Below are 24,960 nucleotides of genomic sequence, written 5' to 3'. Positions count from 1 at the left end.
ACAAGTCTGGAAATTGGGGAAAGGCCACAGCTTGGCCACTGCTCCAGCCTCTCTGCTCAGCAAAGCCCTACTCGTCCTTCAGGAGCCCACCCAGAAATCATCTCCTCAGGGAGGTCCTCCCAGACTTCCCCAGACCAGCTCCCAGACCAGCTCTGGTCCCTGTTATACACTGTCAGAGCATCTCAGGCTGCTCCTGCAGTGGGAACTGAGTCACAAGGCAGGTGACAGACACGCCCTCGGCCAGGACACAGCTCCCAGAGCACAGGAACATCTCTGCCCTCGGTCAGCTCTGTGTCTGCGGCACCCAGGCCAGTGACCACAGAGACGAGGGTGTCCACATGACTACTTCAAGGACCAGATATGCATGATAAACAGCCGAGAGGGGTCTGGAGGGGACCCTCAGCTTCAGAGGAGCTTGAAGGAGAGGGCAAGCTATGCTTCTGGACTGTCCCCAAGGGCAACCCTGAGCAGGGGGACCTTGAGGCCACAAGCTGAGGGTCTCCTCAGCAAGACGGGGTGAAATCGTGAAGTTGCACTTTGCGGGAAGTGAGTCTTCGGTGACCCTTCTTGGTCCTTTTGCTGGTTTCAAGGTCCAAGGTTCAGAACCCAGGTAAGTTCGGGTTCATGAGCCCCACCCAGCCTCAGCACAAGGCCCGCCCACTGCGTCCCTGGGGTCCCGGCCAGCCCCCTCGTCCGCACACTGCAGCCCTGTGGATGGGCCAGTCAGCCCCTCACTCCCCTGCCCCAGCAGTGCGACCTGGGCTCCCTCTGAGGGCCGGGGCAGCCTGCTGGCATGTGGGCACCCGGGGGCCTGGGTGCACGTGCAGACCTCCACCCTCCCAGCCGGCACCCTCCCGAGGGCGGCCTGGCGGCCTTGCCTTTTGAACTTGTAGAGTATGAAGGCTGCCACGGCGAACAGTCCGCTAACGAAGAGGACGGCCACCGCCCAGTAGCCGCCACTGCTTCCCAGCCTCGGAGAGCCTGCAACAGAGCGGCCGTCAGCGGTCAGTGTGGGCAGCAGCGCCCGGCCCCAGCCCGGCCATCTTGGACAGGAAGAGGTTCGCGTGGCCGGGCAGGTTCTCCCGCGGGGCTGAGGGGGCAGGACTCTGCAGGAGGGGCCCCGCCCTGGGCCGCCCATGCTCCTGTGTGAACTTGGGCCTGGTCCTCCGCTCTGGACAGTGGACAGAACCCCCGTCCGTGTCTGCGCGGTGTGGGGAGCACCTGCCGACTCTCCCACGGGCACACCATCTTTCCAGAGCACAGAGAAGCCCTCCAGCTTTCCAGCTTCGGGAAAGGACACACATGACCTGAGAGGACAGTCCTACAGTGGGGGGGGGGCACCTGAGACCCCAAGTCGGGGCTCCTTGCAGCATCTGTGGAGACGAGCTGAAGGCCCCGTTTTAATTGGAGGTGACCACCCAGCCAGGGAGTGGCTGTGGGTGGCTGAGGGGCCCCTGTCCCCAGAGTAATGGGCGCTGTCTGAGGGGCCTGGCCACATGCCCACCCCTCCCTGCAAGGGCGAGCCCAGGCCAGGCCAGGGGAGCCCCCAGACTCTCACCTGTGTCTGTGTCCCTTGTGGTCACCAGGACCCGGACCCCAGCCCGCAGGAGGAAGCTGATCTTGTGCGCGCTGAGCACCTGCTGGATGGCTGAGAGTCTCTGTGAATAGAGGGGCGAGTGAGGGCCCTCGGGAACCACGGGGCGGGGGCGGGGCTGGTGTCCTCTCTGCACAGGCGGGTACAGCCGTGTGCAGGGAGAGCGGCCTCCGTGGGTGGTGGTCCCCGAGGTGGGGCAGCCCCTGAGCTTCTGGGAGGCCCGTCCCTGCTCACAGAATGCAGGTCATACATCGGGGACATGTGGGTGACCAGCCAACAGAGCCCGGACTTGGAGGCTCCAGAGGACACCTGGTCCTGCCACGTCACTGGTGCGGCTGGGACGGTGGCTGCACTTTTGTGTTCTGAGGGTGAATGTGAGGCTCCTAAGAAACACCAGTGCTCTGCCTGGAGCCCTGAGCTCCGCACAGGGAGGCGTGGCTGCCGCCGGCCTGTCACTCGGAGGGCATGCCGCCTTCCACGAGGCCGTGACTCGTAAGCTGCCCCGTGCACTGGACACGTGCTCAGCAATGGGCTCGTTTCTGCTCTGTCCTGACACCCGTGTTCTGTGTGTCCCAAGTCTCCCGCACCCCTGCAGGGAGGTCAGGACCATGTGACCGGCTCTGGCTGATGAAACGAGATGGGAAGGGACGTGCATCACCTGGGGAGGTGGTCCTGCCCGGTGCCCCCTCTGCCCGCAGTGTCCCACAGAGACCTTGGAGGCCACAGATGGAGGGCACACATCCACATCGACTGTGAGTCATGGAAAGTGCTGAGCCAGTGACATTTCTGTGCTTGCGGTGAACTGTCACCTGCCCTCCAGTGGGGCAGGAAGGGCCCGTCTAAGATACCTTGTCACTGGTGAGGCTCCTCTTCCTCATGGGCCTGGGCGGGGGCAGGAGCACGTACAGGTCAGCCACGGTGGGCAGCCCTGGCTTAACCACGGTCACTAGCAGCTCCTCGGGGATGCCAGTCTCCTGCAGACCAACGAGGGGACACTGGGTCCACCTGCCTTCTCTGCCCCCCCTCCACACTCCAGAGCCCCTGGGAATACCCCCCCCCACACACACACCACTCAGTCTGAGTCCTGGCTGGCTGTCCTGCAAGCCATTTCTGGCCCCGCACACCCTGGGAATGGCCCCAAGGCCTGCCAGCAGCCTGTGTCCCCTCCCACAGGGCACTGCTTCTGGTTTCTCAGCCCTCTGCCTCCCACACCGGCCTCCACCCAGCCAGGCCTGGCCCCTCCAGCCCATTCCTCACACCACAGCCACAGTGAGCAGGCCCCTCCCGGGGTAACATCCTCCCAAACTTCCAAAGCTCAGCCCCGCGCACCCTTCTATCTCTTGGAAGGTCTCAGTCCATGCATGTCCATCGGGCAAACTCCTATTCACCCGTCTATACCCGGGACGCTATTACCAGCGTTATTAATGGGCTGCATGGTCAGAGTAGGCCTCACTCAGCTTGTGGCAGCCTTGACAACTCTAGGGGGCAGTCTTTCTCTCACTGGCGGCAAGGGCCTCAGTGTCCTAAGGTCCCTCAGATGCACTCCCCGAGGGCTCACACTGGTTCTCCTGTCTCCTGGGTTTGACCCAGAAGAGGAACCTGCCTCTCAGAGATCTGGGCCCTTGGAGGACAGGCTATTACACAGTGTCACTCCATGTGCAGGGAGGGTGCCACCCTGTGCCTCGCCTGCAGGGTGACCCTCCAGCTTCACGCCCTCCCAGGCACCTGCCAGCCAGGCTGAAGGCCAGAGGGCCGTGACTGTGGGACAGCCACACCCACCCTGCCCTGCTCTGGGGCCCCGCGGATCACCCAGCCTTTCTGAGGCCCCGCAGGTGCTGGGAATGCCGTGACATTGGTGGGACAGAGCACCTTGGCGAGGAGCCGGGCGACCACCAGGCCGATGTCCTCCCTCCACTCGGGGGTGTTGGGGTTGTAGGTGTCCAGCTCCTTGGAGAACTGCAGTGGCACCACCTGGAACTGGTCTGGAGGGAGGCGGAGATGGGGTGCTGCTCAGCCCTGGGCAGCCGGGCCGTGCTCCTCCACAGACGGCGGCCCCACGCCCGGACGGTCCTGCTCCTCTACAGAGGGCGGCCACACGCCTGGACGGTCCTGCTCCCCCGCGGAGGGCGGCCACGCGCCCGGACGGTCCTGCTCCCCCGCGGAGGGCGGCCACGCGCCCGGACGGTCCTGCTCCCCCGCGGAGGGCGGCCACGCGCCTGGACAGTCCTGCTCCTCCGCGGAGGGCGGCCACGCGCCCAGATGGTCCTGCTCCTCCACAGACGGCGGCCCCACGGCCGGACGGTCCTGCTCCCCCGCGGAGGGCGGCCACGCGCCCAGACGGTCCTGCTCCCCCACGGAGGGCGACCACGCGCCCGGACGGTCCTGCTCCCCCACGGAGGGCGACCACGCGCCCGGACGGTCCTGCTCCTCCACAGAGGGCGGCCACGCGCCCGGACGGTCCTGCTCCCCCGCGGAGGGCGGCCACGTGCCCGGACGGTCCTGCTCCCCCGCGGAGGGCGGCCACGCGCCCAGATGGTCTTGCTCCTCCACAGAGGGTGGCCACACACCTGGGACAGTCCTGCTCTCCCACACCTGGGATGGCCCAGGCCAGCCCCAGGGTTCAGATCCCATGGCCCACTTTTGGAAAGTAAGCTCCCAACTTGTGTGCCAAAGCCGTCCCAGGCAGTGCCCCCATCCATGGCTGCTGTCTAGTAACAGTAATAACAGTAACGAGGAGGAGGACAGGACTGACCTGGACAGGCTGAACCTGTCCCGTTAACTCACGAGGGATGTACGCACCTCACAGGGTTGGCGTCCTATCCTCCAGGGACCCACGGACTTTGACAGGGCTGGCACCCCCACCACAGTAAGAGTCCTTCTGGAGCCACAGCGGGCGTGCTGTGGAGACCCGGCTACGTCCTCTCTCCATGGCCCCCCCAGGGCCTTGGTTCCCTCCCCCATGAAGTGGGAGGAGAGGCTGCAGGGAAGAGTGGCTCTAGGGACAAGCACTGGGGAGCTGTGAACTCTGCACCTTACAGTGGGCACCCGCATTGGAAAGGAAGAAGTAACTCACTATTTGCAGATGACACAATAGAGCATCTAGAGAAAACCCGAAAGACTCCACCACAGCACTGTGAGAACTAATAAATAAATGCGGTCTAGTCGCAGGATACGGAAAATCGCTACACAGAAACCTGCCAGGCCTCTACACGCTAACGGGGAACTATGGGAAGGAGACAGTGAGAGCACCACCCCGTGCACCACTGCAGCAAAGAGGACAGACTGCCAAGGACTGAACTGAACCACGGAGGCTGACACGTGTGCACTGGACCCTGTGGGCTCTGACGGGAGAGACCGAGGAAGACACCCTGAGATAGAGATTCTGGGCTCGTGGACCGGAAGAACACGTGTAGAACGCCCACACTGCCCAAAGCAACCTATCAAAATTCCAATGGTAGTCTGACCTGCGGTGGCGCAGTGGGTCAAGTGTCAGCCTGGAACACTGAGGTCGCCAGTTCGAAACCCCGGCCCTGCCCGGTCAAGGCACATAGGAGAAGCAACTACGAGTTGATGCTTCTTGCTCCCCTCTCCTTTCTCCACCCTTCCCTCTCTCCTTTCTTTAAAATCAATAAATAAAATCTTTTTAAAAATTCCAATGCTAGTTTTCACAGAAATAGAAAAAAAAGTGGCATGTTCCACAGAAACAGAACAATCCTAAAATTTGTATGAAACCACAAAGACCTCAAACAATCTTGAGAAAGAACAAAGCTGGAGGCATCATGTGGATGTCAAACTACACTGCTAAGCTACAGTAATCAAAACAGCGTGGTACTGGCATAAAAACAGACACGGATCAATGGGACAGAACAGAAAGATCAGGCATAAACCCACAACCTGCGAAAAAGGAACTGCAAATATATTCTACATATTCTACAATGGGGGAAGGACAGTCTCATCAGTAAATGGGGGTGGGAGAGCCAGACGGCTGCCTGCAAGGCAATGAAACTGGAGACTCGACTCTTCACCATTCATGAAAGCTAACTGTTGTAGTAATATAATGTTATAGTAATTAAGTATATATAAATATTAAAAAAATGTGAAAGATATCTAAAAGTAATTAAGATATAATATTAAAATTAAGGAAATTAAGGTTATACCATCTGGATAGGAATTAATATAGTGTGTGTATGAAGTTATACATAGATAAGAAGTGGTTTGGTGTTAACTTACAAAGTTAACATAAATAAGAACATCTTAAAAAGTAGTTTGATGTAACATTTCAGTAGATTAACATAAAAGGGGTTGCCTGCGAGGAACTCCCAAAAAGGTGGTTTGAGGTGATAATCCTGTAGACTGACACCTGTTAGAAGGTGTTGGCCAGAAAAGGTACTAAAGCTGAGGGGCCCCTGCTGCAGTAGTTGCCCAGACGCCAAGGTGAACGTGGACTGTCTCCACCCCGCTCTGAGCTCTGGCCAAGGACAGCCGAGAGGAGCACGCCGACGGGGCCCCCTTGAGCTGTACCCAGGCACGCCATAGGATTTGTGAGTAATAAATTGCCTGTGTGATTCTTGCAACTAACTCTGTGTGTCAGTTGTGTCTTTCCTCCGGTGGCAGTTAGTGTCAGCACTTATCAGTAGCATCCTCGTATCCCCCTCAAGAGTAGTCTTGAAGAGGCTGCCAGCCTGCTGATAAGCAGGAGTGTCCCACCGCATGGGGAAGTTGACTCAGGGATGCCTGATCGATATAGAGCTTGAGCTCTCCTGGGACACTAACCCAACATGGATTAGAGTTGAACAGAGCACTGGAAACCATAAAACTTCTAGAAGAAACAGGTTACCAATAGTACACTTCTTCACATTGATCTCGGTGGTGCTGTTCTCTGGCTTTGACACCATAAGCGAACATAACAAAAGCCAAAATAAACATGTGGACATTAAAAGCTTCTGCACAGCAAAAGGAAACCAACAATAAAACGAAAAGGCAGCCTCCCCAATGGGAGAATGTATTTGCAAATCATGTGTCTGATAAGGGGTTAATATCCAGAAATATACAAGGGACCCACACAACTCAATGGCCAAAACCCAAACCATCCAACTTTAAAAAATGAGCAGAGGACCAGAATAGGCTTTTTCTTTAACAAGGACACACAGATGCCAAAAGGCTCATGAAAAGCTGCTCAGCATCACTAATCACCAGGGAAATGCAAATCAAAACCACATGAGCTATCCCCTCACACCTGCCAGAGCAGCCATCATCAGTAAAATCCACAAGCAGCAACTGTTGCTGAGGGTGTGGAGGAAAGGGGACCCTCCTGCACTGCTGCTGGGGGGAAAGCAGACTGGGGCAGCCACCTTGGAAAGCAGTGTGGAGATTCCTCAGAAAACTAAAATACGACTGCCGCAACAATCCAGCAGTCCCACTTCTGGTATTCTACCCAACTCGGAAAGATGCCTGCACCCCGGTGTTCGTTACAATGTTATTTACAATCGCCAGGATGTGGAAACAGCCTAGGTGTCTGTCCACAGACAGCTGGAGGCAGGAGAAGCGGTGCGTATATCCAATGGGTCGCCACACAGCCGTAAAAAAGAATAAAACCTTGTCCTCTGTACGTGTCATCTTTATGGATGGACGTGCAGGCATTCTGCTGAGTGACATAAGTCAGTCAGAGAAAAGCAAATATAGGATTTCACCTATCTATATGTGGAACCTAAAAAACCACAAAAAATAAGCTCCCATATGGGTGGTCCCCGAGGCGGGGGTAAGGATGGGAGAAATGGGTGCAGGGGTCCAAAGGTACAAACTTCTGGTTGTAAAATGGATGAGTCCCAGGATGCGATGCGCAGCAGGGTGACTAGTTAACAATGATGTGTTGCATATTTAAAAGTTGCTAAGAGAATACATCTTAAAAGTTCTCAGCGCACCTGACCAGGCGGTGGCACAGTGGATAGAGCATTGACCTGGGACGCTGAGGACCCAGGTTTGAAACTGTGAGGTGGCTGGCCTGAGCGCAGGGTCACCGGTTTTTTGAGTGTGGGATCATAGACATGACCCCATGGTTGCTGGCTTGAGCCCGAGGTCACTGTCCCAGCTGGAGTGCCCCAGTCAAGGCACATGTGAGAAAGCAGTCAATGGGCAACTAAGGTACTACAGCTACGAGTTGATGCTTCTCATCTCTCTCCCTTCCTGTCTGTCTGTTCCTGTCTCCCCTTCACTTAAAAAAAAATGTGTTCTCATCACAAGAAAAAAATTTTCTCACTATGTGAGGTGACGGATGTTAACTAGATTTAACATGGTGATCACTTCACAATGTATACAAATGTTGAGTCATTATGTTACACATGGAAAGCTAATATAATGGTGCATGTCAATCATGTCAGTGAGAAAACAAACCATCCACACACCTGACTACGGGCGGCGAGGACTGGTTCAAAGCTCGTGTGCGTGTGTGAATGCGGCAACGGCCAGGGGGCCCCCTAAATATCTCAGTGATGGCTGCTGTCCACAGAACTGGCTGTTTTTACAGCAAAGTGAGTTTTTATCGTGCCGAGGAAGGCAACAGCACCCTGAGGGTGGGGTCCTTTCCCTGCCTGGGAGTCACATTCTAGTGTAATGTTGCCTCTGAGGGTCTCGGAGGCCCAGTGGGCACAGGTGACTGGGACATGGTCTCAGAACAGGCGTCTCAGCTCGAATCCTTATTGTGAGCCCGCCGTCCAAAACCGAGGATGCAAGCCAGGGCGGCGCTGTCCCTGGAGGGACTCACCGAGCACGCGGATGACCTTGGAGTCCTGCAGCACCGAGCTCCCGCAGGCCGCCTGCACCGTCACACGCACGTCCCCCTTGTCCGCAAACCGCGTCGTCACCGAGTTCTCCAGAGACAGCAAGGGCTGCGGAGCACAGGCAGGGTCAGGGCCGGGCCTGCGGCTGGTCAGCAGCCCAGAGCTGCACCGAGACCCCAGTCCGCCTTCCCAGCGCCACTCAGCGGCGGCCATGTCCAACGCAGCTCGCGGCCTGTGGGTGGGGTGCACCCGTCCTCAGACCGGGAGACAGTGACAGGGAGGCTCTGGGAGGTTCAGGGACTTGCTGGGAAGCTTGGCTGGAAGTGGCTAAGCTGCAGTGCAAACCCAGAGCCTGGCCCCTTCCCAGACCCACCCCACGCCAGGGAGCACCGCGGGAGCCCAGCCCCTCCCGGCCCAGCCTGTGTCTGGGCCTTCAGCCGCTGATCGGGGGCCTCTGCTTGGGGGTGCAGGCTGCACTCGGCTGGATGAGTGGACGATGCTTCTCCCTGGGTCACGAGGTTTCTCCAGGATCACCCACCAAGCAGTCTGTCCATGGGCTCTGAGTGAAGCTTCTGAATGTGGGTCCCGCTCCAGTGACCCCCTCCTCCATGAAGCTTTCCCGACTACCCCTCCCACAGACGAGATATGGCTTCATCTCCCATGGAGCTCTCAGACATCTTACGTGCCTCCTTCCTGTGACACTTGTCCCACCCTAACTTGGGTCACCCACCCTGTTCACAGCTCTTCCCTGGGGAATAGGCAGGATCTGGTCTGAGTCACACTGCGGTGACCACACTGAGACGTAACTGAACCCTGGGCAGACAGGGTGGAAGGAGAGGTGTGTGCCCGCCTCAACTCCACAGTGTCATACGCTGTCCAGAGGTCCAATACCAGGGCAGTGGCCGGCCTCCCTCCCCACCCCAGGTGGGAGCCTGCAGAAAGCAGGGGCCACCAGGGGTCAGGAGTCAGCGTACCTGCAGGCTGTGGCCGATCCACCAGTAGAAGACAGTGAGGTTGGGGTTCAGGGGCAGCAGCATGGCTGTGAGGTTCACCTCCTGGTTGATGCCGACGACAGGAACCACTTCAAGGTAGAGGGCCTGCAACGGGGCTGCAGGGTCCGGAGAAAGGTTGAGGGTCAGCGGGCAACAGGGCACTCAGCTTCTCAGAAGCTGTGTATTGGTCACTGCTACCATGAATTTCATTATTACCAATGCTGCTGCCACTGCCTTCATTATCACCATCACCACCATCATCATCACCACTACCACCATCACCACCATCATCACTATTACCACCACCACCATCACCACCATCAACACCATCACCACCACCATCACCACCATCATCATCACCATCACCATCATCACATCGCCACCATCACCACTACCACCATCACCACCATCATCATCACCATCACCACCATCATCACTATTACCACCACCACCATCACCACCACCATCACCACCAACACCACCATCACCATCATCATCCTCATCACCATCATCATCACCACCACCGTCATCACCACTGATATCATCACATCACCGCCATCACCACCATCACCATCATCACCACCATCATCACCGCCATCACCACCATCACCACCACCATCACCACCATCACCACCAACCCTACTACTGTGCAGACCACTAGGGTGTGGACTTGAACCTTGCCTCCCTGCCCGTGGGCTTGAGTCCTGACAGTTGAGTTGGGGGGCCAGTAGCAGGCCTGAGGGACTCCCTCCATTTCCCTAGAACCTGGTTCTCTCTGTCACACAGAGTGACACGGCCTCAGTGGGGCAGTGACTTACAGTTGACCTGGACAAAGAGCACCGCCTCGTCATGCCCCGCCATGTTCTCTGCTCTGACGGAGACACGGTAGACACCAGGTTTCTCGTAGCAGTGTCGGATGGGCTCCCCGGTCAACGTGAGGTTCATGTACATGACCTTGAAGCCATCCCCGAGGTCCACCTGGTACTTGGTGGTCAGGACATCGCCCTGCAGGAAACACCACAAAGACACTTGGGAGTGGACCTCTGAGCTCATTCCCTCATTCATCCCCTTGCTCCTACCAGCAGCCTGGGAGGCCCCGGGACCCAGCACCAGCCGAGTGCCACCTGAGGCGGAGGACACAGCCGCAGTCCTCGAGGCCCCAGAGGGTGGGAGCAAGGCCCAGGTTTACAGTTTAGAGCGGTCACTCAGCTGCAGAGAGGAGAGGGTGAAGGGCCTCAGGGTGAGGTCCCAGAGGAAGTGCTAGGGGGTGGGGGCAGGGAGAGCCTTGGGGCCTCGCGCATGCTGGGGCTTCAGGAATACGCCTAGGAAAGGCACGCACGTGAAGACTGACAGTCTCCCGGGAGATGGAGAGAACCTGTGTCCCCGTGACCCTGTGGGGCTGAGTCTTCCTTCTGTCTCGCTCTGTGTGGTGCCTCTCAGACGCTTGGGTCCGTGCAGACGGTGCCCCCACCAACAGCTGCCCCTGCCCGGACTGAGTTTCCCATACAGCCTGTCCTATGGCCCGCACACTGCCCGCCACGGGCATCATCCCTCAGGACACCACCGCTCCCCAGGGTCGCAGCAGGGTGAGTGAAGGAAACAGGAACCAGGAGGCTTTGCTTCCGTCTCACTCCTCTCCCCTCGGCCGCCCCCCTCCTGCCACCTGCCCCTGCAGGAGCACCCAGGAAGCCGCGTCCCAGTGCTGAGCACGGAACAGGAGTCGGCTGACCGTGCAGTCCTCACTAGACACCTGCTGAACCTTAACATCTGTTAGTGTGCTTTCCACATAACTTAGGCCAACTTCTTCCACCCACAGGAAGTGACGGGTGGAGAGTGTCCATCCTCTCCTCCCGAATCCATCCAACCGGAAGCTCAAAATGGGACCTCATGTGCAAACAGGGTCTTTGCAGATCTTAGTTAAGATGAGGACAGGCCCTAAGCCCAATGACTGGTGTCTTTATGAAGGAGGGAGGTTTGAGATGTGGACAAGGGCCACGTGAAGATGGCAGAGAGACTGGGCTGATGTGGCCACAAGCTAGGGAATGCCCGGAGCCACCAGGAGCTGCCAGAGGCAGGCAGGCCCCTCCTCTCTCGTGCCTGTGGAGGGGTACAGCCCTGGCCACACCTTCATTTAGGGCCCCCGGCCTCCAGAGCCATGAAGGAAGTTGTCTGTGCTGTGTTAATCCACCAAGTTTGTGGTCATTTATTACAACAGACTCTAGAACAGGGGTCGGGAACCTATGGCTCACGAGCCAGATGTGGCTCTTTTGATAGCTGCATCTGGCTCACAGACAAATCTTTAATAAAAAAATAATGTTAAAAATATAAAACATTCTCGGCCCTGGCCGGTTGGCTCAGCGGTGGAGCGTCAGCCTGGCGTGCGGGGGACCCGGGTTCGATTCCCGGCCAGGGCACATAGGAGAAGCGCCCATTTGCTTCTCCACCCCCACCCCCTCCTTCCTCTCTGTCTCTCTCTTCCCCTCCCGCAGCCAAGGCTCCATTGGAGCAAGGATGGCGCGGGCGCTGGGGATGGCTCCTTGGCCTCTGCCCCAGGCGCTAGAGTGGCTCTGGTCGCGGTAGAGCGACGCCCCGGAGGGGCAGAGCATCGCCCCTGGTGGGCGTGCCGGGTGGATCCCGGTCGGGCACATGCGTGAGTCTGTCTGACTGTCTCTCCCCATTTCCAGCTTCAGAAAAATACAAAAAGAAAAAAAAAAAAAGAAAAAAGAAAAAAAAATATAAAACTTTCTCATGTATTACAATCCATTCATCTCCTACTGCTTATGTTCATGGTTGCGGGTGGCTGGAGCCAATCACAGCTGTCCTCTGGGACAACACCAAATTTTTATTGGATAATGCATAACGTACATGGGTCGTCGTATGGCTCTCACGGAATTATATTTTAAAATATGTGGCGTTCATGGCTCTCTCAGCCAAAAAGGTTCCCGAACCCTGCTCTAGAACCTTATACACAGGCACACACACGCATGCACGTGTCATATTACCCCCATTTCGTAGGTGAGAAGACCGAGGCTATGTGAGTCCAGACCTGGGCAGTGTCCTCTCCGTCTAAAGACAGCCTCACGGGGGGGGGGGGGCATGGTGGGAGTGTGGGGCAGTGAGAGGTGGGGGTCTCAAGGTCCCCAGTCCACCTCACTCCCAGCAGGGAGGGTCCCCTGTGCTGCATCCTAAGGAGCAGGAGGTGCCTGTGACAATAGCCAGCTGGGACTTATGGCTTTGACTTGGGCACGTGCCATACCCAACTTGGGGGGCCCCTGTGTGCCCGCCTTCCAGTGGCCAAACCGATGCACCTTTAACGATTTAAACATTTCACTTGGTTACAATAACCTGTCGTTTTTTTCCCTAATCAGGAAAGCAGTGTGGTCTCGATGCAGAAAACGCGGAAACGCGAAGGGCGCCGAGAAAAGGAATCACCGTGATGTCAGCGAGACCCCGCCCCTGACGCCTGGGCGTGGCGCCTGCGGGTCTGTCGGGGGCGTTTGAGCACTTGAAAGACGTGAACGCTTTTATCTGAGACAACAGCCGACACGCGTGTAACCGTAAGGAACAGTACACAGGCCCTGTGTCCCCGAACCCCGTTTCTACCATTACTAACGTCTCACAAAGCGATGATATCACCACGAGGCAATCAGCCCCGACGGTCGGACACGGGGCCACGGACTCACCCCAGGGTGCCCCTGCTGCCCTGCTCCAGCCACACCCGCTGCCACCACGTCCCCGACTCCTTCACAACCACAACTCTGTCCTTCCTTTCCAGAGGTCTTGTTTTGAGAGCGTCCCACAAGTGGACTCGGACACTCTGCGCTGGGGACCGGCGTTGCTGCACCAGCGTCCTCCTCTGGGGAGCCCCCCCCCCCAGGCTGCGGCTCTGCCGACAGTCGTCCCGTTCCGCGGCAGAGCAGGGCCCACGGCGTGGGTGGGCCACGAGGTGCTCTCCTGCTCACTCCGTGGGGGACACCTGGCTGGTTGCCGCTGTCTGGCGCTCAGGAACAAAGCTGCCGTGAACACCGTGTCCGGGTGTCTGTGTGAACGCAGGACTTCACGTCTCCGGGACAGAAGCCCAGGCGTGCCAGGGCGGGGTCCCGTGGCCGCTGCAGGTTCAGGTGTTCCTAGGAAACTGCCGAACTGTTTACCAGAGTGGCCGCACCGCTTTATGTCCCCACCGGCTGCGCACGAGGAGCCCAGTTTCTCCACATCCTCACCAGGACTCGGAGTGGCTGCTGTTTCCGCATCAGCCATTCCGGTAGGCGTGCGGGGAGACCTCCCTTCCCCCTTCCCCCTTCCCCCTTCCCTGCTGGAGGCAAAGCTGCACACCCTCCTCGTGCATCCACCGCCCTTGCACCCTCTGGCGGGGGGGGGGGGGGGAGTCCCTTTGTAACTTCTGCTTTCTTTTAAGATTTTATTTATCGATTTTATGGGAGGGAGGATGAGAAGTGGCTGCTTCGCTCTGGCTGCTCATTGGTTGCTCATCGTGTGTGCTGTGACTGGGCAAGCCCAGGGTTTCAAACCAGCGACCTCAGCGTTCCAGGTCGGCGCTCCGTCCACTGCGCCACCACAGGTCAGGCAGCTCGTTCTCTAGCTGGACTGCTCGCTTCCCACGCCGCGCCCTGGGAGCTCCTCACGCACTCCGGCTGCCCGCCCCGGCTGCCCGTCCCGGCTGCCTGCGCGGCCCTACATACCAGGCAGGATCTCTGTAGCTCGCCTCCTCCTGTTCTCATGGGGCCTTCAGATGCTGGCCAAGCCCAGCTTATCAAGTCTCCTTCCCGGGCGGTGGTTTGGGGGTCACCTCTTGCCTCGCCCCGACCCCACACGGGCCCCCCAGATCTCCTCTAAGTCAGGTAGCGTTTTCCACTCTGCACTGAAGTCTGTGACCCACCTGAGCTCACTGTGCAGCGGGCTGAGGTCTGGCTGAGGTGCGGGCTGACTGGACGGGCGTTGCCCGAGACCGTCCTCCCTCCCCGGGGAAGGGGGAGGGGGGAGGGACGTCCAAACCAGCCGGGCTAGTTCTGGGTTCTCTCTCAGACCTTCCTTTTAATTCCTAGATATTCACAGAGATGCCTCCACGCCCGGCTTGGCCTGTGTGTGTGTGGCTGTGTGTGACGTGCACATGAGTCAGTGAGTGTGCGTGCACGAGTGTGTGTACACAGCCCCACCCTGCACCCCCTCACCCTCCCAGGACCTCTTCTGGGCAGCCGTGAGCACCTACTAGGAGACTGCTTTCTTCTAAGAGTGCCTTTCGGGGGCTCCCTCCATCCACCTGGCTGACCCCGGCCCCAGGCAGTCAAGGGCCCCCAGGGCAGTGGGCTGACTGACACTCCAGCTCAGAGAACTCACAGATGCAACTGTGTAGCCAAGATTCCAGGCTCTAGGGGGCAGCAGATAGCCATTTTTCCCTGGAAGTCTGTCCTGGAACTTGGGGGGCAGAGGCTGGGTCACTCTGAGAGTCCAGGAGGCCCCAGTCCATGCAGGGGGCTTTGTCCTCTGCTACCCCAGGATGCCTTTGTGAGCAGAGACACCCCACGTCCACATCAGGGCCACCCAAGGTTCAGTGCAGGAATCTCAGGGCCAGCGCCAGGCAGGGCCCAGAGCCTGCCCAGGACCGGCCCAGGTCTCGGGGCCGTGAAACAGGTGCTGTCTGCCCGGAATCCCCAGGCCTGGGACCCAGCGCTGTCTCTGCTGCTTGTTATGGGGTGACCTTGGCGGTGACCGTGCTCGTCTGAACCTCGGTTTCCCTGCCATCGAGGCGGTGGACAGGAGCACTGGGAGTGGCAGGGGGTCAGCGTGTACTGGGGGTCAGCGTGTACTGGGGGTCAGCGTGTACTGGGGTCAGCGTGTACTGGGGGGCAGCGTGTACTGGGGGGCAGCGTGTACTGGGGGGGCAGCGTGTACTGGGGGGCAGCGTGTACTGGGGGTCAGCGTGTACTGGGGGGGCAGCGTGTACTGGGGGGGCAGCGTGTACTGGGGGCAGCGTGTACTGGGGGGTCAGCGTGTACTGGGGGGTCAGCGTGTACTGGGGGTCAGCGTGTACTGGGGGGGCAGCGTGTACTGGGGGGCAGCGTGTACTGGGGGGTCAGCGTGTACTGGGGGGTCAGCGTGTACTGGGGGGGCAGCGTGTACTGGGGGGGCAGCGTGTACTGGGGGTCAGCGTGTACTGGGGGGTCAGCGTGTACTGGGGGCAGCGTGTACTGGGGGTCAGCGTGTACTGGGGGTCAGCGTGTACTGGGGTCAGCGTGTACTGGGGGTCAGCGTGTACTGGGGGTCAGCGTGTACTGGGGGGTCAGCGTGTACTGGGGTCAGCGTGTACTGGGGGTCAGCGTGTACTGGGGGTCAGCGTGTACTGGGGTCAGCGTGTACTGGGGGTCAGCGTGTACTGGGGGTCAGCGTGTACTGGGGGGTCAGCGTGTACTGGGGGGGCAGCGTGTACTGGGGGCAGCGTGTACTGGGGGCAGCGTGTGTCACGGGCCCGGCACACCACACTCACATGTGCGGCTCTGCAGCCTCTCTGGCCTCAGTTTCCCTGGCGGCACCAGTCACCGTCACCCGGCCACCCGGCGGCACCGTATCCTGAAGGGCGTCTTCCACGCGGAGACCCGAGTGCCCTCAGAGCCGGGCAGACCCAGACGGGCCTGGAGCCCAGGAGGGCCCTGCCTGGTAGGGCTGGGCAGCTCCGGGTCCTCCCGGGTGCTATGTGGGGATGTTAAATCACCCGCATGTCTGCATGCTTCCTAATTTCTGTTCCAGAATGTTCTACAGGGAGCCCCGTGACCTCTGTAATCAGAGACACGGGCAGGCCACACGCTAGAGAGAAACAGACATGAAGAGTGGCCAGCTCGGTGGGACAGGGGCTTTGGTGATATTGAGGTTCTCGTTATCTTTCTGTGTTTTTCAAATGTTCTACAGCAGGTATACGTTATTTTTCTTCTTTTCCAAATGAGAGGAGGGGAGATAGAGAGCCCCCTGCATGTGCCCCGACCGGGATCTACCCGGCAACCCCTGTCTGGGGCCATGCTTGCCATTTTTAGCACCTGAGGCTCCATGGAGCTGTCCTCAGCACCTAGGCCGATGTACTCGAACCAACTGAGCCATGGCTGTGGGAGAGGGAGGGAGAGAGAGAAAGAGAGAGAGAGAGAGAGAGAGAGAGAGAGAGAGAGAGGCAGAGGGAGAGGGAGAGGGGAGGGAGAGGGAGAGGGAGAGAGAGGGAGAGGGAGAGAGAGGGAGAGGGAGAGGGAGAGGGAGAGAGGGAGAGTGAGAGAGAGGGAGAGGGAGAGAGAGAGAAAGGGAGAGGGAGAGAGAGAGAAGGGAGGGGGAGGGAGAGGGAGAGAGAGAGGGAGAGGGAGGGAGAGAGGGAAGAGAGAGGGAGAGGGAGAGGGAGAGAGAGAAGGGAGGGGGAGGGAGAGGGAGAGAGGGAGAGGGAGAGAGAGAGGGAGAGGGAGGGAGAGAGGGAAGAGAGAGGGAGAGGGAGAGAGAGAAGGGAGGGGGAGGGAGAGAGAGAGAGAAAGGGGGAGAGGGAGAGAGGGAGAGGGAGAGGGAGAAGGAGGGAGAGAGAAGAGAGAAGGGAGAAGTAGAGAGAGAGGGAGAGGGGGAGAGAGAGAAAGAGAAGGGGGAGGGGTGGAGAAGCAGATGGATGCTTCTCCTGTGTGCCCTGACGGGGAGTGAACCCAGTACCTCCACATGCTGGGCTGACGCTCTACTGCAGTGGTTCTCAACCTTTCTAATGCCGTGACCCCACAATACAGCTCTTCATGTTGCAGTGACCCCAAACCAAAAAATAATTTTGGTGGCTACTTCATAACTGTAATTTTGCTACAGTTATGATTTAGAATGTAAATACCTGATATGCATTATGTATTTTCCGATGGTTTTAGGTGACCCCTCCGGGGTCGCGACCCACAGGTTGAGAACCGCTGCTCTACTGGGTCTACCAGGGCTGGTATATGTTATTTTTAAAAGCAGAAGAAAATGTGACACTTGTACTGAAGAAAGCGGAATAAAGACCAGGAGACTGGTAGGGAATGTATACATATACATTTGTGTGTGTGTGTGTGTGTCCATACTCATGTATCACCAATTTATAGGACTTATCTTTGGCTGTGGGATTGTAACTAAGTTTGCTTTGAAACTTTCTGCTTCCCTTAAGATTCCGAATGAACTAAACCCACATAACGAGAGGTCTGAAAGCCCCGTGCCTCCGGCAGGACGCAGTCTCGGGTCACGGCCCTGCCCCGCCCGCAGGGAGGTCTGAGGCTGCCACTCCCTCGCCCCCAGCCCAGGCCTCTCCCTCTGTCCTCCTGGTTCTTCTCTGCACTGTGGTCTAAACGGGGGAGGGGTTTCCGGCCCCCTGGTACCCCCTGCCATCTGGAAAACGCCGATCTAACTGCTCTAACTCCTGGCGGTCCAGGGAAGACACGCTGGGACGCGCGCACACACACGTGCGCGCACACACACACACACACACGCGCGCGCACACACACACACGTGTGCGCACACACACGCACACACACACACACACACGCACACACACCTGCTTGCCCAGCAGGGTGGCCCCGCCCGCGGGGACAGCACCAGGGCGCTCACCTGCTCCTGCCGCACCTCGAACAGGACGTCCTCCCCTGGCCGCACGGCCACCGCCTCGCCACGGATGCTGACCTGCAGGCCCCGGGGCGCGGTCAGGGGGCACTGCAGCCGGGCCGGGCTCTGCTGCAGGTCCACGCCGCCCTCGCACACGTTGGACACGATCTTCCGGTACCTGCGGTCGGTCAGGGAGCGGGTCAGGGCCTGCTCAGGCCGGCGGGGGTGTGGATGGGGGGTGGGCCCTGCAGCCGGGCCGGGACAAGCTTGTCACCCTGGGGTGGCTCTTGGCTAAGACATCCTCCACTCGCCGACTCCAGTCCTCCTCCCGACCCCACCAGATGGCGGCCTCTGCCCCATGTTAGAGGTGGGAGAACGGAGGCTCCGAGGACGAGAGGGGCCAGAGGGGGCAGGACCTTCTCCAGTCACTGAGGGACGGTCCCTTGGCCTGACCCTATCACTTATAATAGAACAGTAATAAGAGCCGTGTTGTTACTGCTGAGGGGTGACTGACGCGCCCCCTGAGTTCCGTGCCCTGCTGGGAGGACAGGGGGCCCGGACGGGGCGCCGGTGAGACCCTGGTCTTGTGACTGACATCCCGCGTGGCTGTGGGCACCACTCCCCCGCCCCGGGCTCCGTCTCTCTGTGGCCGTGGGAGAGCGGCACCTGGCAGTGCCCAACTCGTCCACTCGCTCATGGACCCACTGAGCACCTGCTCCAGGCCAGGCGTGGGGGCACACACAGCCCCTGCCCTCCCGGAGCGGGGGAGATGCGCCTCATGAAACCATCCTACATCAGGGTGAAGTCAGGACTGGGACGAGCCTGGGGGAGGGGCCGCCCTGGGCATCTGGTCCCTGAGGACGGGGCTCTCGGCTGAGACCAGGGGGGTGAGCAGGAGAGGAGGAAGCAGCACATACAGAGGACTTGGTGGGGGGTGGAACGGGCGGGGGGGAGCTGGAGAGCGGCTGGTGGGCAGAAAAGAAAAGCCTTTCAGGGGACCCCAGGAAACATCCTCACGGGTGGCAACATCTGACTTGCCACCTAAGACGCTTCCTCAGGCCATGTCGGGAGTCTGTGTCTGAAAACTGGCATCGTGGCCAGAGTGCCCCCCCCCAAGCCTGGGGCCCCCTCCTGCCCTCACGGCTCAGCGCTGAGCAAACATTCAGAAGTTATCAGGCAGACACTTTGGAGTAAAATACACTCTCTACCAGCTACACCCTCCCAGCTACACACACATCCCACCGTGATGCCCAGAATGTGTAGAGCAGTGGTAGTCAACCGGGTCCCTACCGCCCACGAGTGGGCGCTCCAGCTTTCATGGTGGGCGGTAGCAGAGCAACCAAAGTATAAATAAAAAATAGACTTAACTATAGTAAGTTGTTTTATAAAGATTTATTCTGCCAAACTTAGCGAAAATCTGACATAAAGTACTTGGTAAGTAATTATTGTTATATGGTTTAACTTGCTGTCACTCTGCTTTATAAATTTTATAAAGTAAAGCGACCTCCCTACTTTATAAATCACCATTACTGTGGAACTGGTGGGTGGTTAGAAAATTTTACTACTAACAGAGATACAAAAGTGGGCGGTAGGTATAAAAAGGTTGACTGCCCCTGGTGTAGATGGTGCCCAGAATGAAATACAACCCTTTGCCCTTGATATGGGTCCCGGTTCTGACTCTTCAGACAAGATTCCTGCTTGCCAAGCCCTGGTGCGTGCACTGGAGTGGCCCCCGTGGCCGCTGCTGTCTGATGGAGGGGTGGGTGGAGGGAAGAATGGAAGGTAGATGGAAAGATGTAAGGATGAATGGATAAATAGATAATAGACTAGTGAATGAATGAATAGATGAATAATGGATGAGTGGAAAGACAAATGGAAGAGTAAATGAATAAATGGAGGGATGATGGGTGGGTGGATAGATGGATGGATGGATAGATGGATAGATGAATGGAAGTATGATGGATGGATGAGTGATGGATAGATGATGGATAGATGAATGGAAAAATTATGGATGGATGGATGGATGGATGGATGGATAGATGGATGATGGATGATGGAAGGATGGATGATGGATGGATGGATAGATGGGGATGGATGGCTGATGGATGGATAAATGATGAATGGATGATGAATGGATGATGGATGGGTGGATGGATGATGGATGGATGGATGGATGGATGGCTGATGGATGGATTAATGATGGATAGATGATGGATGGATGGATGGATGATGGATGAGGTGAGGTCCAGCCCCACAAATTCTGTCCTGCTTCCTGCTTCCTCAGGCCCTGCCCCGCCCTGTCCCTAGGGCAGTGATGAGGACTTCCTAATAAGCCCCTAGGCGTTTCCCCCTCTCTCAAAACTTCCTCAAATTGAAGTGGGACTTTTTTCTTTTAAGATGAAAATATGATGTCTACTGAGTACCAGATGCAGAAATCACCATTTGGAGAAGCTGCCAGAACACGTGACCCTCTGGGAGGACTTACAGGAATAAGTTGGAAGCGGGCGGGGACTTTTAGATGGAGTGTGGTCTGACCTCCTACAGCGGCAGGTCCATGGCTTTTAGGTCCCTAACATTCTTACATGGCGCTAATCCTTTCTCATCAGCACAGTCCGCCTCTGGGGGAGGAGAAGTGTCATAACTGCTCACACTTGCTGAGCCCTCACCCTCGCTCACGGGCAGCACGGTGTGGTGTGCTCACCGCTCCACGTGAGGAAGGAACACCCGCTCTGTGTCATGGAGCTGACAGCGGGGAGAACAACGGGGTGAGTGACAACCATAACCGACATGTGCTGTGACAGCAGTAAGCTCAAGCCCAGGGCAGGCGGTCAGGAAGGCTTCCTGGAGGAAGTGCCATTCAGACTGAGACCTAAAGGGAACGTGAGCAGCTCTGGTCCAGCTTGCGTAGTTAAATGGGGAAGGGTCCTGTCACTGCAGGGGCTTGGAGGGACCAGGGAGGGTGTGTTACTTCCCGGGGGGCTCAGCCATCGCAGCGGTGCAAGCTAACCAGGCACCTTGCTCTTCTCTGCCTGCTGTTCCCTGTTCAGAGCTGCTCAGTGCACATTACTCCCGGGTCCTGGCCCACGTGGAACCGGGTCCCTCAGGGCCCGGCAAACAGGACGTCTCAGCCCTGAGGCTCTGCAGGAAGGCGCGGGGGTCACCGTGGCTCTGCCCCTGGAGCTCGACCAGGAGGGGCCCATGTGTCCTCACCCGAGACTGCTGCTGTAGTTCTGGCCCAGGACACAGTCGTCAGGCGGCGACAGGGGGTTAAACCAGAAGTTGGCAAAGCACTTGTTGGTGTCGGACTCTGACGAGGGGGAGCGCTCAAATCCGTAGTCGCTGGGAGGAAGGAAGAGCTCCCGTCAGGGGGCAGGCACGGGCGGTGGGGGACACGGGAGACGGAGAGGAGAACCCACACGGCCCCTGTACCAGAGGGGAGACCGGTCTGAAAGCAACATGTTCCCGGTGAGAAGAGGTGCAAAGGGGGTTCTGGGGACTCACAGGAGAGCAGAGCCCAGCCCAGGTGTCCTGGAGGGCTGCCTGGAGGTGGTGAGCTGAATCTCAAAGAAAGAGCAGGAAAGAGCCAGGGAAAGAGAGGAGAGGAGCACTGCAGGTGGACCAGCCCCCCCACGCTGGTGCAGGGAGATACAGGCGGAGGTGGCGGGATGTGAGGGACAGAGTGGGAGGGGTGAGGTTGGCTGGGGAGGCAGGCAGGTGGGCCAGAGGCCTCGTGAGCTGGGTTCTAGAACTCAGACATCGGGAGACTTAGGTAGGTCAGGTGAGCCAAGTTCTGGATGGAAGGGAAGGGGCTAGGTGGGCACAGGTGGGCACACCTGCCCTCTGCAGGGCCTGGCCCCTCCTCCCGCCTGCGCGGGCCACCTGCTGTGGAGTCCTGTAACGGCCCCTCCTCGGGTGTGGGCTGGACGCTGGGACCCAGTTCCAGCACTCAGAATACAGCAAAAGTGGCAGTGAGTGACCGTGAGACCAGGTCACAGAGGGCGCAGCCACCCCTGCCCTCCCTGCCTGGCCCCAGGCCACACACACAGCCCGAGCGGGACAGCATCCTCACCAGAGGAAGTCAGAGTCCTGGCACGGGCACACCTGGGTCGCGAGCACCGACGTGAAGTTCTTCCCCTTGACGCACCACGAGGTGAGCTTCCTCTTCCGGAAGCTCCTGCGCTGGCCCATGAGGCAGCTGTCACCCTGCAGCGGCAGTGTGGGCTGGGGTCTGTCCCCTTTCACAGAGGGTAAACTGAGGCCCGAAGGGAAGGGATGTGCCTGGGGGCAAGCTGGGGCAGCCTCCCTCCCATCCCACTCAAGCATTCATTGAGCACCACATGCCAGAGGTAAGCTTGGGGGCCTAGGGCAGGTGGTCAGGGAAGGCTTCCCGGAAGAGGCACCATTCAAGCTCCATCTAGGCTGGAGGAGACTCAGGGCTGTTGGAAATGGCCCCTTTAAGTCCCTCAGGCCCCATGCAGGAGCTGGGATGAGCCATGACCTGAAGGGCTCATGTGGTCACACAGTAGGTCCTCAGCCAACGATCCCCAAACAGGCCCCACCCTTGTTCCCTGAAAGGGGTGTTGTAGCAGCAACAGGGCAGGGCCCCGTGCGGCAGTCCCAGCACACCTGGGGGGGCACAGCTGACCTGAGCTGTAGCCGGAGGGGACCTGAGGCCCCATTAGTACACCTGGGGGGGCACAGCCTGACCTGAGCTGTAGCCGGAGGGGACCCGAGGCCCCATTAGTACACCTGGGGGAGCACAGCCTGACCTGAGCTGTAGCCGGAGGGGACCCGAGGCCCCATTAGTACACCTGGGGGGGTACAGCCTGACCTGAGCTGTAGCCGGAGGGGACCCGAGGCCCCATTAGTTCCCGAGTGCAACTTTTATAGCAGGGGTCCCCAAACTTTTTACACAGGGGGCCAGTTCACTGTCCCTCAGACCGTTGGAGGGCCAGACTATAAAAAAAACTATGAACAAATCCCTATGCACACTGCACATATCTTATTTTAAAGTAAAAAAACAAAATGAGAACAAATACAATATTTAAAATAAAGAACAAGTAAATTTAAATCAACAAACTGACCAGTATTTCAATGGGAACTATGCTCCTCTTACCAACCACCAATGAAAGAGGTGCCCCTTCTGGAAGTGCGATGGGGGCCGGATAAATGGCCTCAGGGGGCCGCATGCGGCTCGCGGGCCGTAGTTTGGGGACCCCTGCTTTATAGCTTCTGCTGTGGAAACCATTGTGTGTTGAGGTGACGGAGAGGGGCTGCCCCAGACAGACCACACAGGGGCATTAGGTCCTATGTCACCTGTGTACCCTGGTACCTTCCTACCAGCGGAACCACCCTGACCCCACGGTCGGGCTGGGGCCTGGGTACCCGAGTCCCCCGAGGGTGACTGAGCCCAGAGCAGCCCCGGGAACCAAGAAGGGGCCGGGAAAACCCCAGAAGAACCAGGCGGCTAAGGCGGTCAGGGTTCTGGGAAGAGGTCTTAGAGGAGGAGAGGTCTGGTGGCCTTGCTGAGCGGGGACTCTGCCCGCCTGGTGGGCGGCGGGGGCTCTGAGGGCTGCCCGCCCCGCCCCAGCCCGCAGCTGCCCCCACCTGCAGGTTGACGAGGTCCCAGGCGCTGTAGTCCTCCTCGCTGCACAGCCTGGGGAAGGAGGGCCGGAAGTCCACCTTGACCAGCTCCCAGTCCGAGCGGTAGCTGATGTGCCCAAAGATGCTGGGGACGGAAAGCGCCTTATTTGGGCCCCTCCCTCCCCTGACCGCCAAGGGCCCCAGGTCCCACCAGCACTGCGGACCCAGGGATGCCACTCCTGCCCACACGGGGCCACCCTGGGCCTCCACCGCTGCTCGCCGCAGTCTCGGACGCCAGCCTGGCCCGGGCCGCGGCTGCGCGGGGCTCACACGGCTGGGTGTGGGCTGCTCTGCCCTCACGGACCTCCCTGTGCAACGTGCTTACCCCTCTACGGGCGCCGACAGCCCACGATAAGATCATAACAATGGTGACGATGATAATAAAAGGAGTGAACTCAAGAGGCGGAATGGGGCAGTGGCCCAGAGCCATCCTCTCCCACCCAGGTGGTCAGGGCAGGCAATGGACGTCCCTGAACAGGGACAGACAGGCGGGGGAGAGAGGAGGAGGCAGGTGTGAGGAGGAGGAGGAGGGGGAGGAGGAGGAGGCAGGTGTGAGGAGGAGGAGGAGGGGAGAGAGGAGGAGGCAGGTGTGAGGAGGAGGAGGAGGAGGAGGGGAGAGAGGAGGAGGCAGGTGTGAGGAGAAGGAGGGGAGGAGGGGAGAGAGGAGGAGGCAGGTGTGAGGAGGAGGAGGAGGGGAGAGAGGAGGAGGCAGGTGTGAGGAGGAGGAGGAGGGAGAGAGGAGGAGGCAGGTGTGAGGAGGAGGAGGAGGGGAGAGAGGAGGAGGCAGGTGTGAGGAGGAGGAGGAGGAGGAGGGGGGAGAGGAGGAGGCAGGTGTGAGGAGGAGAGGAGGAGGAGGGGAGAGAGGAGGAGGCAGGTGTGAGGAGGAGGAGGAGGGGAGAGAGGAGGAGGCAGGTGTGAGGAGGAGGAGGAGGGGAGAGAGGAGGAGACAGGTGTGAGGAGGAGGAGGAGGGGGGGAGAGAGGAGGAGGCAGGGTGTGAGGAGGAGGAGGAGGGGAGAGAGGAGGAGGCAGGTTTGAGGAGGAGGAGGAGGAGGAGGGGAGAGAGGAGGAGGCAGGTGTGAGGAGGAGGAGGAGGGGAGAGAGGAGGAGGCAGGTTTGAGGAGGAGGAGGAGGAGGAGGGAGAGAGGAGGAGACAGGTGTGAGGAGGAGGAGGAGGGGGAGAGAGGAGGAGGCAGGTGTGAGGAGGAGGAGGAGGGGAGAGAGGAGGAGACAGGTGTGAGGAGGAGGAGGAGGAGGAGGGGGAGAGGAGGAGACAGGTGTGAGGAGGAGGAGGAGGAGGGGAGAGAGGAGGAGGCAGGTGTGAGGAGGAGGAGGAGGAGGGGAGAGAGGAGGAGACAGGTGTGAGGAGGA

General features: G+C 58.8%; 1 protein-coding gene across 2 annotated transcripts in view; it reads right to left on the bottom strand.

Annotated features, from left to right (window-relative positions):
* Nucleotides 1–24,960, bottom strand: part of LOC136387068 (VPS10 domain-containing receptor SorCS2-like) — a 47,938-nt gene that overhangs the window by 6,467 nt on the left and 16,511 nt on the right. For both annotated transcript variants that reach the window (XM_066358130.1, XM_066358131.1), the window contains exons 6-16: nt 23,556–23,676; nt 22,018–22,151; nt 21,159–21,287; nt 17,955–18,126; nt 10,181–10,367; nt 9,345–9,478; nt 8,355–8,478; nt 3,464–3,576; nt 2,443–2,568; nt 1,559–1,658; nt 879–981 (exon numbers count right to left, since the gene is read on the bottom strand). In XM_066358130.1, the coding sequence (XP_066214227.1) occupies nt 879–981; nt 1,559–1,658; nt 2,443–2,568; nt 3,464–3,576; nt 8,355–8,478; nt 9,345–9,478; nt 10,181–10,367; nt 17,955–18,126; nt 21,159–21,287; nt 22,018–22,151; nt 23,556–23,676 (1,443 nt within the window). The remainder of the gene's footprint in view (nt 1–878; nt 982–1,558; nt 1,659–2,442; nt 2,569–3,463; nt 3,577–8,354; nt 8,479–9,344; nt 9,479–10,180; nt 10,368–17,954; nt 18,127–21,158; nt 21,288–22,017; nt 22,152–23,555; nt 23,677–24,960) is intronic.

This window comes from Saccopteryx leptura, unplaced genomic scaffold (genome assembly GCF_036850995.1).
Source record: "Saccopteryx leptura isolate mSacLep1 unplaced genomic scaffold, mSacLep1_pri_phased_curated manual_scaffold_60, whole genome shotgun sequence".
Classification (NCBI taxonomy): Eukaryota; Metazoa; Chordata; class Mammalia; order Chiroptera; family Emballonuridae; genus Saccopteryx; species Saccopteryx leptura.
Note: the sequence above shows the minus strand (reverse complement) of the source record. Positions and strands in the feature narration are given on the sequence as shown.